The sequence below is a fragment of the Rattus norvegicus genome, chromosome 6 (genome assembly GCF_021556685.1).
Source record: "Rattus norvegicus strain SHRSP/BbbUtx chromosome 6, alternate assembly SHRSP_T2T, whole genome shotgun sequence".
Taxonomy (NCBI): domain Eukaryota; kingdom Metazoa; phylum Chordata; class Mammalia; order Rodentia; family Muridae; genus Rattus; species Rattus norvegicus.
The window spans coordinates 142808130-142821904 of NC_141539.1; the positions used below are offsets into that span (position 1 = coordinate 142808130).

At 46.4% G+C, this 13775-nt stretch overlaps 1 protein-coding gene across 15 annotated transcripts in view; it reads left to right on the forward strand.

Annotated features, from left to right (window-relative positions):
* The window catches only part of Vipr2 (vasoactive intestinal peptide receptor 2), a 69508-nt gene that overhangs the window by 11980 nt on the left and 43753 nt on the right, over window positions 1-13775 (forward strand). For 13 of the 15 annotated variants that reach the window (XR_015621702.1, XR_015621700.1, XR_015621699.1 and 10 more), the window contains 2 exon segments: window positions 4417-4524; window positions 6486-6583. Coding sequence is in view for 11 of the 15 variants with exons in the window: in XM_087552394.1 (XP_087408520.1) it covers window positions 4417-4524; window positions 6486-6583 (206 nt within the window). In the remaining 4 variants the exon portion in view is untranslated. 15 annotated transcript variants of the gene reach the window in all.

Consider the following 13775-nt stretch of genomic DNA (forward strand, 5'->3'; position numbering starts at 1 on the left):
ATAACAAAGGACTGCTCCAGTGCGGCCTGCACATGTGAGTGCCAGGAAGGCGCTCCTAGCACAGGTGAGCCTAACACAGTTGATCCCTGGACAGCTGTGCCTGCACAAGAGACTCGAAGTAAATATTGTGCACAAGTGACACCCCAAGAAGGTGAGCCCCTGGGCAGGGGTGCCTTGCACAGGATAGCTCTGGGTAAGTTCTCCCTGCACAGATGAGCCCTTTTAAATCAGTGTACTGCACACAGTTGAGCTCCCAGAAGGAGAACCCTAGAAAAGGTATACCGTGCACAAGTAGCCCTAAGAAGATATACCCTGCACAGGTCAGCAGACCTAAGGAATACTTGGTGTGTTAGAATAAACTCTGCTCCTGGTTGTCCTAACAGCGGGGCCTCAGAAGCACTTAGCACCATCTGTTTTACTATCTATTAATGATTTGTACCTGGATTGACTGTAGGAGAAATATTTTGGCTCTCTAACCGACCATTCTGTACATATTCATCAACCAGCGTTCTTAGAAAAGTATTCTTCAACTGGGAAAGAATGCCAATTCTTTTTAAAAAGGCAAGCCTATGCATTCTTTTTTATCCCTGTTCTATACTTAGTCACTGGGTTTCCTATCAATCATTTCACAAACATGGTGGATGCTGAGGTTGTGAAATGAGGATTTAACTGTTAAATTCTGACTTTGGAATATTATGCTGCCAATTAAAATAACCATATTGTATACACATAACATGAAAAATGTGAGAGACTGGCTACATGGGGTGATAGTAGATAATGTTCCTCATAAAAAGAAGTACTATGACACCTCTCCACGTAGTGTGCCTGAGACCGTGGAAGCAGGAGGTGAGGACAGATCCTGGAGCAGGACTTAGTGGTTGGTCTGAGATTTCCCTCTGCACCTGCCTCAGCAGCTAATGACTAGTTAGTACCTGTGGAATTCCATGTCCTTCTTCCTCTGGTGGTTAGTACAGGGCAGGGAAACTTCTGGTGTAGCAGACAGAGGGGACCCTACAAACCTTACCTCAGCATTCCCCTTCGGGCATCCATTTCAACTGAGCAGTAGGTTTATGAGTGCAAGAGTGCTCTAATGTGAGGAGATGGGAAGGATACAGAAGAGAGAAAGAAGAAAGTCCCTGAAACGTAATAATAGGAATTAAAGCGCTCAGGGCCTTAGTTGTGACGGCTCAGCTCAACTGGCTCAAGAGGAGACACAAGATAAGGTCAAGTGTTTATTATAGAAAGTGGTTTTTTCTTCCCCTTACCTCAGGAGGAACCAGACAAAGTACTTCTTGTACCATGGCCATTCCTTGCATAGAATTTGCTGTGGCCAGAACTGCCATCTGGCAGGACACAGAATTAGAGTTCCTCTCGGATCCTATGGATGTGCCAAGCTTCCTAGGACATGGTCCAAAGAGGAGACCAGGAGCAGAGCAGATCCTCTTGAGAGAGTACCTGATAAGTCCTTCAGGCCCATACCTCCACATAAGCCATCGAAGGCGCTCCCACTTTATGTATGGCATGGCTGTACAGTGGCTACTCTGCGCTGTGGTCCAGCATTGTCTGCTCAGAAGTTCCCTGGATGGAGCTGCCTCAAAGCATGGACAGCAAAGGGGACTGGAAAGAAAAGACCCTAGAAACTGTAAGGCATTTAAGTACCCTATCCCAGTGGCTGCTCAGAGGAGGAGCACCCACTCCTTATCCCTGCATCTGTTGTGAGATATCGAGAGACTGACAAGGCCGCACAACTTGAGCCTGCCATGTGTTACGGTAATAATTAGAAAGGACCGTTTTCTATCAGTTTCTCGGGCTGGATCCACTCAGCTGCTACTCTACCACGCGGTCCACAAGCCACCCTCTCCCGGCTGTCTTCCTTTTAGCCGCCCCCTCCGCACGTGGTCCACTAGGTGGTAGTTCACGTGCGCGCGCGCGCGCACACACACACACACACGCACACACACGCACACACACACACACAGAGAGAGAGAGAGAGAGAGAGAGAGAGAGAGAGAGAGAGAGAGAGAGAGAGAGAGATCTCAGTCGCTCTGCTTGTTCTCACTCCGTGCAGGCAACAGAACCAGAACCACATGCTCCAACTGCCTCTCAGCCATTTCTTTCACACACTGTCCTCTTTAGCCCGGTAAAATCAAAGTTCCAGAAACTTGTAATTTATTAATTAGATTTACATGTTAAATTCCAAATCCACAATTCAACCACACAACAAATTCACTGCCAATTATTAAAGACTTAAACTGCCCACCTAGACAAGACAAGCCCGACCCAGTCCACCTGGATCTGGATCATCCTGCTCTGTGGTCTCCATCTTGACTTTCCTCGATACTCTTCCTCCTCCCCCCTTTCTAGACTTTTCCCTGCCTACCCTTCCTTCTCATCCGGTGACGATAGGATGATGATAGGCTTTGCCTTATCCTGGACCTGCCTTGCTGCATAATGACGTCATCCTAGAGCACTGTCTGGGCCAGCTTCCTTGCCTGATTCCTTTGAGAGCTTTTGCCTCTGTGATTTAAACTTCAGCCTTTTGGATGTGGAACGGAAGCTGTTCTTCCACGATGCTGGTCCTGCTTCCACTGGCTCCTGTCTTCCTTGGCTGCACATACTGCATACAACCAAGGAGGGAAGGCCCAAGAAGCCACCATACTGTTCTCACATGACATCCTTGGGTTCCTTCACACTAGGGAGATCAGCCCTTCCAGGACAATCCACTCTCGAGCTGTTAATACCCAAGGACATCGGACCATCCCCAAAGCCCCGCATGTGTGTGAGCAAGACCAGGTTGCCATGACTGGAACCCACAGTCACCTGTTAGGTTTGAAGACCCTGCCCCTAAGGTTACTGAGCAGGAAAGTAGACGAAAGGGACGTTGAATCTGTGTAAAACTGATATAAGCCCTTTGAGAGGAAGCGAACACAGCAAAATTAAAACTGCAGAAGACCGTAATGACATGCTACCTTCAGTTTGCAGCCCCTTCGCGTTCATGAATAGCAGAACACCTATCACTCAGGAAGGACCAAATCACCAAACCCAGCAGCCAGCTCAAACCCAAAGGAAAGTTTCGGTATTGACTGGTTTCGTGTCAACATGACACCAGCTGGAGTCATCAGCAGAGAAGGATCCTCCGTTGAAATGTCTCCATGAGATCCAGGCATTTTCTCAATCAATGATCAATGGAGGAGGGCCCAGCCCATTATAGGTGGTTCCATCCCTGGGCTGGTGGTTCTGGGTTCTATATGAAAGCTGGCTAAGCAAACCATGAGGAAGAAGTCAGTAAGCAGCACCCAGACATGGTCTCTGCATCAGCTCCTGCCCCCAGGATCCTGCCCTGTTTGAGTTCCTGTCCTGACTTCCTTGAATAATGAACAGCAACGTACAAGTGTAAGCTGAATAAACCCTTTTCTGCTCAACTAGCTTTGCTGGTCATAGTGTTCTACTGCATCAATAGAAACCCTAACTGGGTCAATATCCTAAGTGTCTGGAAATGTTTAAGGTATGCAAAGGATGACCCCTATCTTAACCGGGCTCAGCCCACCAGACTACTGATTCTTCCCTGAGTATTCCCAGACTCAGGTCTCCTCCAGACTTAATATCATGAGGAGACAGTTTGCCACACTGAAGGTGCAAATCAGCAAGAGAAATGTAAGGCTCTCTTTTATGTTAAAATGTGGTGTGGAGACACAATGGGAATCCTGTTCGGCATCACAAAAGAGGAACCTTGTCATTTGCCTAAACGTAATGTGCCCAAAGGACACATTATGTTAAGAATAAGTCAGGTGCAGAAAGCCAGGCACCACAGAACTTACTTATGTGGACTCTTAAGTCTGTTTCATACAACAAAATGTAGAATGGTGTGACCAAAGGCCAGTTTCGGATGCCGTTTCAATGGCATGAAGTTTCAGTGGGGCAATAAAAACATGTTCTAATGACTTGTTGCAAAGAGGGTTGACTATAATTAATGTAAACTAGAATGCTAAAATAATTCCTTTTAAATGCTCTTACCACAAAGAAATTACATTTGAGGCGATAGATACACTAATTCATTCATCCTTAAATGTATACATTGTATCAAACATCTTATCTACCACATATATATATGTAATTATCAGTCATCAGTTTAAAAATAAATAGGACCTTTTTAAAACTACACAGTGTACATTGAATCATTCACACACTTTCAACCACAGATCTGTTTCTTTCTTCAAAAGTACAAAGTGAACACACAAGCCGCTCCTACCTCAACAGCATTGTGTATCTCAGGGAAAAGCCCTTGGGCAGGAGGCTAATTAGCAGTATTCTTCTTGTGGACTCATTAGAGAGATTCGATCATTCTTCTGCCACACTTCTAAGCAGTGAGCTCTCCTGGGCCATGATTTGCACCTAACTCTTTGCCTCCCCTTCTAGCTTGCAGCGGTGTCTGGGACAACATCACATGCTGGCGCCCTGCAGACATTGGGGAAACTGTCACAGTGCCCTGCCCCAAAGTGTTCAGCAATTTCTACAGCAGACCAGGTATTTGCACTGATCCCTGGGCTCATCAGTGTTTTTTCTTGGGGGGGGGTGTCAGTTTTTCCCCAAAGAAGAAAGCTGAGCTCCTAAGGGAGCCAGAGAAGATCTGGCCTATGTTGAGTGAGTTCTCCTTTAAGGAAGCAGGAATACTTCAACCTCGGGAGCCTATCTAGGCAATCAAGGCAAATACAGAGGGAAAGACTGGATGATAAACTCTCAAGTGGAGAAGCAGGAAAAGTGTACGTGCATGACACTGGAGATGAGGGGGAGAGGGAGGGAAGGTTACTGTGAGCCCAAGAGCGTTTACCGCAAGGTTGTAAGGTTTCGGAAAGAATCTGGGACACTGCACAAAACATGCCCTTGCTGACTAGTTTGCTGTTGCCTAGCGTTTGTAGAGGGTTTGGTGCCATCTGCTCCTCTGCCTGACTCAGGATCCAGGTTTTCATAACACAGAGGAATATGTCTAGAAAAATAGAGATCAGAAGACACAACTAGAACGAGGAAAGTGCAGTGCTTTGGAGAACTGGAAAATGGTTTTATCTGCACAGATACTGATGGGGAAGCCCTGAGGGATGGTAATGTTATTAGGGACTTGGTCCTGACTGGGAACCTGAACCCCTAACCTACCTCATTAGTCATTCACGACCATGTTAGAGAATCTCAACCATTCTCAACATGCTGACCTCCAAAAGCTCTTATGTAATCCAATCACCAACATCTCCCTCAGGAGCTTGGCCATGAGTGCAAAGAGGCAGTCCCCTCCAATGTCAACGGGTCAGTTGTGGCCTGAGTCGGAGGCCTCCAGAGGGATACCAGTAGGTCCCCAGGGAAGACGAATGGAGCCTGGGACCTAGAGTCCTTCAAAGACTTTGGAGTTGCATCTGCCCAACAGTGCTGGTTTCAGAATCACCAATCTGGCAGAGGCTACTAATGTACATTACCAGATAGAAGATGAGCTCTCAGTGCCCAGGGACTGCTCATTACCAGTGAACAGGTGGCCATCACCCAACAGAAAATATTGCAGGGCCTTTGGGTCAGAAAGCCTATCTCTTGCTCAAGCTCAAAAGTTACCCAGCCTGCAGGACCCCATTGGCCCACCTTTAGAATGAGAACAGCAATGTAAACCACACCTGCCTCTCAAGTCCACTCTGAAAATAAAGATGTACGTCACCGAAGTCCTTTGCAAAACTGTAATGTCCTATACCCTGTGGGTCCCACAAGTAGCCTGGGCAAGGGACAGAAGCTCCACAGAGGATGAGGACATGTGTTGTACCCTGGGCACCTTGAATAGAAATCGAGCCTGGTCAGTTGAAATCACGAATGCTCTTGTCTGTCCCTTCCCTACCAGGTCTGTCCAGAGCTCCATTCTCTTTCTACTCTGTGTGGTCACCTGCCACATTCTTTGTAAATATAGTGAATGCTTCATTTCTGGATAAATTTGAGATTATTTAGGAATAAGTGGTGGGGTTTTTTAAATCACAAAACTGCTATATTTCTTAATATTTAAATCTCAACCGCAAGTTTTCCTCCAACCGATAGCCGATGGAAACTGTCCTACGCTGCTTCTTAAGCATCGAAGGGTGAGGGACAGGTCAAATGGAGAAGGGACAAGGATTGAAAATCAGAGAAGAGGAGAGGTAGCTCCAGGGTGCGGGGCCTGGCCACCAGCACTCTGAAAGATACAGACCTCAGAATATGCTAGGGTTGTCATTCAGCTTCAGAATATCCTCTCTGGGGCTTTCCCAGTTGCAATCAGTTCTCGTCCTGCTTTTACCATTCCGTGATACAGTGTGTCCACTACCAAGCCCTGGCAGTCAAGTCTCAGGAGGGAAGCTATGCAGGGAAACTAAGGAAGGACTTCTAGGCAGCCTCAGTCACTTGCTGACTAGGGCTTCAGCTTGTCATATCAACCTTGACCTTGAGGCTAGCTTTCAAGGACCAAACATCTGAAATTTACTTTCCAGGAAACATAAGCAAAAACTGCACTAGTGATGGGTGGTCGGAGACATTTCCGGATTTCATAGATGCGTGTGGCTACAACGACCCCGAGGATGAGAGTAAGGTAGGTGCCCGACCACCACACAAGCCCCACTCATGGACAATGGAAACAGACAACATTCTTCATGGGTCTTCTTACCTTTGTAGCAATACAGCTTCTTGATCCACACTTGGTCTCTGATATGCTGTGGCTTTGGGGATTTGCTGATTCTGCGTTATTTTGGAGGCCCAGGAAGGCTTTCCTTACCTGTCAGCATGTCTGGATGGGAGAGACCTGTAAGTGGGTTATACCTGCTACAGACTAACTCTTCTGGGGGTCCCCTGACCAACACACCCTTCGTGCCATCTGTATCCCTTCATCCCATTTATAGTTCTGCCATTCTCTGGATTCCTGGGAAGCAGATCCGATCCCACAGTACACAAGTCCAATGCCAGACATCTTCGTAAGTTCTGAAGCTGGGTCTGTTCATAGCTGCTGGTGTCTTATCTCAGGCTACTCAGGTCAACTGTCAAGAGTCTCTCTGGCCATAGCTACAGCACTCACCCAACCATTTTTAAGACAGAGTACCACATCCAGGAGTAGATCTTCCCGTAGGAATGTAATTGTTGGTGATCTGGACATTCCTAACTCAATCCTGGCTCCATCTCCACCCTGGCAGCCCCGTGTATCCCTGTAGCACCTTCCTTTCTGTTTGACCACTGTCTCCTCCTCCTCAGCCTGGGGCATCTTCTCACTGCAAGGATGACTTGAGCTCCTTACAAACCCAGTCACATAAAGACATGCTGACTGCTCAGTGAGGTACTGAAGGAAAGGGAGCCTCTACAGACACTCTGTAGATAGCCAAACGCACATTCTTCCACATAGCCATTCCGTGCCTCAGGTCGCCTCCTGCCTCCTGGCAGCAATGCTGCTTCCGGGAGTTGACCCACTTGCCCCTTGACCCAGACTAATTGCTTTCCTTTCTTCATTAAGATTTATAATCCAAAACCAGAAGATTGTGAAACTCAAGGAAAGAAAACACCACGTTGTTGTGAATGCTCCCCACCAGTTGAGAGTAGCCTTCCTGGACAATAGCAGTGTAGCAGCCACAGAGTTGTCTGTGTCCTGTGAGCCAGGCACTCAGGTTTGATGGCACCAATTCCACAGACAGGTACTCGAGCTTGGAAAAAGACTGTGATGCGCTGGCCTTCATCTGTCTGACTTTACAACCTTCCAAATTGCTCCCATGCATGCTTTGTCACGAGATAGGGAAACTCTGGACTCTCAGCCTCTTCAGCTGGATCACTGGCCTGGGGTGTTGGCTGGGATTCCAACCCTCTAGCACACTCAGAACACCAAGGACAGGGTTCTACACTGCATCCTGCACAGCAAAACAAACCTGAGAGATGAGCCACTGTTGAAGACCACAAAATCCTTGCATTTGAATGGATGCCAGCTCACTTCTGACCACTACCCAACCCAGGAGCCCATACATAAACCCCTGGTCAGATGTAGGAACAGGGAACCTGTGTCCTCTCTGTCCCTTGTGCTGCACTCTGATGACCCGATTCTGTTGTTTGGTCTCACTTGATGAACTCCCCAGGAAAACAGGTTTCTTTTCTGGCCTGTGACAGTGTGGTGCTGCCTGCCTGTTCTGTTGTGTGTAATCACTGCCTTTAGTTTCTCCGTGACAAGTGTATCCCGTGTTCTCTGTGGCTATGATTATTGGTGAAGCCGTGGGTGGTACCCATCCCCCTAGAATGGCTGCTGAGCACACAGGACAATTGTGTGATCTGGACTTGGTGATTACAGAGTGTGCTGGATTTCATGTCGCTGAACCCCACCCACATATCCTGGAGACCAACCCCAAGAGGTTCACTAAACTGAGTCAGGCTCACAAGCCTGGGGAAGGCAGACGAAAGGCAGCTACTTAGAATGCAGCTGAAGTCAAGGTGCAGAGAGACTACTGAAGCAGAAATGTCCCCACCCTAGGTCACCTGCATCCTGCATGCGTGACTAGAGGCCCAAATTCTCAGACTTCTCTCTTCTTCCTCATTTATCCAATTCCTGAAATGGCTGTTTCTGTCCCATCAGTTAATGGCACCATCCTCTGCATCACCTTGATGCCAAATGATGCTCATTGTTTCACCCTTTTATAATACTGGACCCCCACAAATATGGAGACAAATCCCACAAGGGCCTTTGATAGGAGAACAAAAAGCAAATTCTGGGCACTCTGGCATGCAGCTTTGAGGATTGCATTCTTGGTAGTCAAAAAGGGGACACAGATAGACAAAAACCCATTTGACAACTCAAGGCTCTATCCATGTGGAATAAGATTTGAAACATGTTTTTACAGAAGACATGAGTGCATGTTAAGTTGCCCTAAAGCATTTTGATGAGTTGTCTCTAGGAAGCTGCCCACTGGCCTTCTGGGAGTGAGCCTCACCTCAGCTCAGGTTCTGAGTCTACAGGGATGGTTATTAAGTCCTCTTCTGAGTAACCTGAGTTCTGATCCAGAGCAGGGATGATGGTCATGGGTTCAACTCCATCCCTGAAGCTGGTCAGGTGGGACAAGATCACCTGGTTAGGGGCCATGGAGACAGATCAAGCAGGCATGAGTCTCGGGTCTTCTGTGAGGGAGCACAGTTGGGAAGATTCCCATTTCTAGGTGGGATTGACTGCCCTGTGAGTCTGCAAGTGGGCTTTGATTCATATCTGAACATAGCAAGTGCTGATCAGTGTCCTGAAGCTGCTTCAACACTCTCTTCCTAGCCCCATGTGCAGGTCCTTCAGAGAGGCCTGGACCAGACATGCCCCCACACATGCCTTACCTCTCCTGTGTACAAAGATCTCTGGCCTGCACTCTGAGCTCTCTCCGGTTACCAAGAGTGACAGGATGTGAGAAGCTCCAGTGCGTCCTTGCAGAACAAGACTTCTCTTTCCCTTGATTTCTCCTAGGTCACACTCGGGGAATATTTCCTGAGACACTGGAAAACTCCCGAGGCCCATTCGGTGCTTCTGAGGGGGCTATAATTAAACCCTGCCTGTGTGAGGCATGGCTTCTGATCCCTCGTGCAGTCTGTCTGTTTTTAGAACTATTTTTGTTCTTAATTAAACATTTCAGAGATTCTTCAAATAGCATAAATTTATAATAATGGATTAAAAAGTCAAAATATTTTAATGCAAAAGGCAATAGAAATGGTGGACCACAGTCAAAATGAGTAATGCTTCCAAAGTGCAGCTTACACAATTTAAATACTTCAGATACTAGGTTGCTTCTCAGACTCTTTGAAATATAAAACCATGGCAAATACAGTGCCATCACAGATGCCCTGAGCACAGGACAGACTGTATCTGGGCTCTGGACACACACACACACACACACACACACACACACACACACACACACACACACACGGCCCATGCTGAGGCCCCTTGTCAAGGACTACAGAAGCATCTGAGAGATGACTATATGTAGAAGACCAGTTCCCCCCCTCTTTCTTGTATATTCTGGTGGTGGTTTCCCTCTCTCATCTCCTCCCAGATCCAACTCTATTTTAAAAAAGGCAAATTCAAAAGGCAAAGAAACTACATTTTTAAAAAAAGCAGTGAAAAGACACAGAAAACACATGAAGACAGACAGACAGACAGACAGGCAGGCAGACAAAGAATCCACAAAAGCACAAAATTGGACAGCAAAATGTACATACATGTAAAAGATCAGTAAAATAGAAAATCTCCCAACAAAACAATAGGAAACAAAAACCCTACAAAACCACCCCTGAGTTCGTCATTCTCTAATTGGATTTAGGACCCACTACACAAGATGGCACCCATGCCTGCTACTGCTCTGGTGGCCAAGAGCCTGAGTCTAGACTTGCCCTAGACCTGGGGAAAGCCCAGGTCTTCTTGTCTAAAACAGCTTGAGCTTTGCTTCAGCATTGCATTTTCTCCTCAGATTTGTGTTTCGAGGGTATCCCACTCACGTGTAGTCCTATTGTCCCATGAAAGCTGTGTGGACGGCCATTGGTTTCAAAATACATTAGGAGAAATAAATACACGTAACAAAAACCATAGGCTCAGCTACACATGGAAGAATAATAAGATCAAATTAAAGTGTCAGAAATCTCTTGGAGGAGAGATGTTAGGGTCCTTGGGGTTTCGACATAGTACCCTGAGCTGAGCTGCCTATATGTCCAACTCACTTGAGAACAAGGAACCACCTCTGTTATGTCTTCCCACCTGGCTCTCAAATAAAGGATCACTTGGACTAAATTTAGAAAAGAGCTTTTGGCACTTGTGTCAAGTAGACACATTTCTTCCGTATTACTTGATATTCCTAAAAATACTTATACTCTCCTCACACTTATCATGGTTGATGGTACAAACCACACCACCAACCCGCTGGCGCCATGAAGACACTTGACCCCTAACAGCCTAATAGGCTGGGAGTCCTGGGAGTGGAAGGAGGAATTCACGGGGAGCCTCTCTGAGAATCCAGAATCCCATCTACAGGGATGTGTCAGGATGAGAGTTTCTGGACGCCAGTTCCTGTGCTCACAGGTGACAGATTCCAGCAGGAGCTCTCAGGAACATAGGCATCTGCTCATTTCCATTTAGGTTTTATTCATTCTATGTTGTGGTGTCTCTGTTTTACCTTGCATCAGAAGGCTTGTGTTTCGTAGTGTAAGGCACATTGTGTGCTGGGCTTAGTGCCAGATGTAGTGAGGAGGAAAGGCTCAGGGACGGCAGAGTGAGGTCAGCTGTGGACAAGATGGTCTTGGCAACTTGAAAAGATGAGGCAGGGAGCTATGCCCCAGAGATGGTGTGGCAAAGAACTGGAATCACAGTTACACACAGGGGCCTGTGACTGACCTTGGACTCACACAAGTGTCATCAAGAAGTTGCCTTGTGAAGACAGATTGAGTTATCTGTCCTGCTGACTCCTGCTTTAACAGAAGCTTCACACAGGCTTAATGCCTTGCAGTAATCCAGTAATTCTCTTCAAGGCCAAAGGATAAACAAGACAGGGAAAGGCTGACCAGGAACATGCTGTGGTTCTCCAGATTCTTCAAGCCCCTCCATTGAGAAATACTACCCGAAAGCTGGAAGTTGATGCAAACCAGAAAGTGAAAGGTCTGAGGAGCAGTCTATGAAGATGGCCACCCACAGAAAGTATAAGCCAAAGTCATCTATATGCCTCAGTCTACAGTGTCCCCCTCTCTCCTTTTTAAGAGCCTGTCTTGATTCCCTCTGGGATCATAAGTCAAAGTAATTTCTTCTTTAAAGGTAAAAACTTATCTTGAGGTAAATTACTTGACAAAATAGAATAAGAGCCCCACGCAGAGTAGACATAATTTTCTAGATGACAGCATTCAATGAGCTTCTTGGTCCTCTCCTACCCGAGTCATCTCTCTGTGGTGGGTGCAGATCCTCCAAAGAGAGATTTAAAAAGCCCCATGCTTCCGGTGTGCTAAATTCCCAGCTCTTCTTCACCTCCCTAGAGTGTAGAAGGCATCTAAAGAAGAGACCCTAGGTCATGCCAGGTCAAGCAGCCTCAGGTTCAAATCCTGGAAAACCATCTGTTTTCCTGTCAGCACACCAGTGTCTGGAGACACCAAATACCCCATTTGTGTTGGATTTTGTAGGGACTCCTAGCAATTAGATCTGGGTGGTCTGCCAGGCACAAATTTGAAATCAAATGTCAGAATATTTGATAGTAAAGCAAAGACTGTCACTTCTAGGTCAGCTGCCTTTTTGTTTTAAAATCATAAACTCTGCATATGTATAAAATGCTCAGTGGGATAAGCTACCAAATATCTCTGAGTATTGTCTTACCTCAGAAATTCTACATTTGGAGGTTTTAAAATAAATTTCTCTCCCTATTTATCTCACCACTAGAAAGAAACACTCAGTTGTATTTAAAATAAAGTGTGTGAATAGGAGAAAGCCTGTCACACTGATTGTGGGCTGCCTTCCCAATAGCTCCTGAGCATGCCCAAAATCACCCTAGAGGTACACAGGCTTAAGTTCGTTCTGCAATCACCCTTGAACTGGGCTCATAATCTCCATGAGGGAACTGTGGCCACACAGACCTCAAGAAAAATTATATCCTCAGGGGGATGTGTATACCCAGGAGGGTCTGTGTCCTCAGGAAAGGCCATGTCTTCAAGAAAAGCTAAGTTCTAAGGGATGACTATGACCTCATGAGAAAACACCATATCCCCATGAGAACTTAGACTCTTTGTGAGAGACTTAGTTTCTGCTGCAGCTGAGCTGGTAACCTAGTAACCTCTAATCAGCAGCAGCAGCTAAACATTTATGTCTTCTCTCAAATATCTAAGTGACCACTGACCTTCATCACCCCACTGTAGCTTGGAGCCTGTCCCAAAAGGATCCAGCAGCTCCACTTCCTCTGATGAAGAGGCAAGTGATTGGAGGGTAAACACCTTATGAGCATTCTTGCACTGAAGTCAAAGGAGAAGCCACTGATACTCTGAGAACAAGGGATGTGAATTCATCCCTGATCAGAAGATACCATGCAGGGAAGAGCCTCGTCCAAGAAAGACTAGGGACACATGCTCTACATCTTACCTATTATGGCCTCTTAAATGACAGAGAAATCTCCCAAGATTTTGCAATTATCTTCCATTGACAGGTAGGAGCCCAAGCTCAGGACCCCTCCCCTTACCCTAAGACACCCAACCAGATTTAATCATGACCTCAGAAAGAGAAGTTACAGAGTTGACACCAGGACTCTGTTGCAAGAAGCCAGTGAATATACTGATGTGACACTCCACCCTTCCAAGAAGACTAGCTTGGGGTCTCCTGCAATCTACGGGAGGAATAAAACTTCATTTCCGACTCAGGATTCTGTGTCTGGAGCTACACAACACTAGAAAACCTGTTGGCTGAGGCTTCAGCTGAGAGAAGTGATAACTGTTGTGGAAAATAAATTTTCCTGAGAATGCTAAAGGGTATCCTTAATTTGTGGATGATTTAATCACCCTGGGTACATATTCTGTCCTAGTACCCATGGGTTATTTGCCCTTGCATTCAGCTAGACTGGGATGCAAAGCAGTGTCCTATGGTTCTTGTGCTGCACAATCATGGTGCCTATACTGAACATGAACAGATGTTCATCTTCCCCTAAACAATACCTCAAAACAGCTATTGCATGGAGCTTACATCTTGCTAGTTAGCATAGCCATGTGGATGACGTAAGCATATCAAAGGATGCACAGGTTATAAGCAGATACTACAACATGTATGC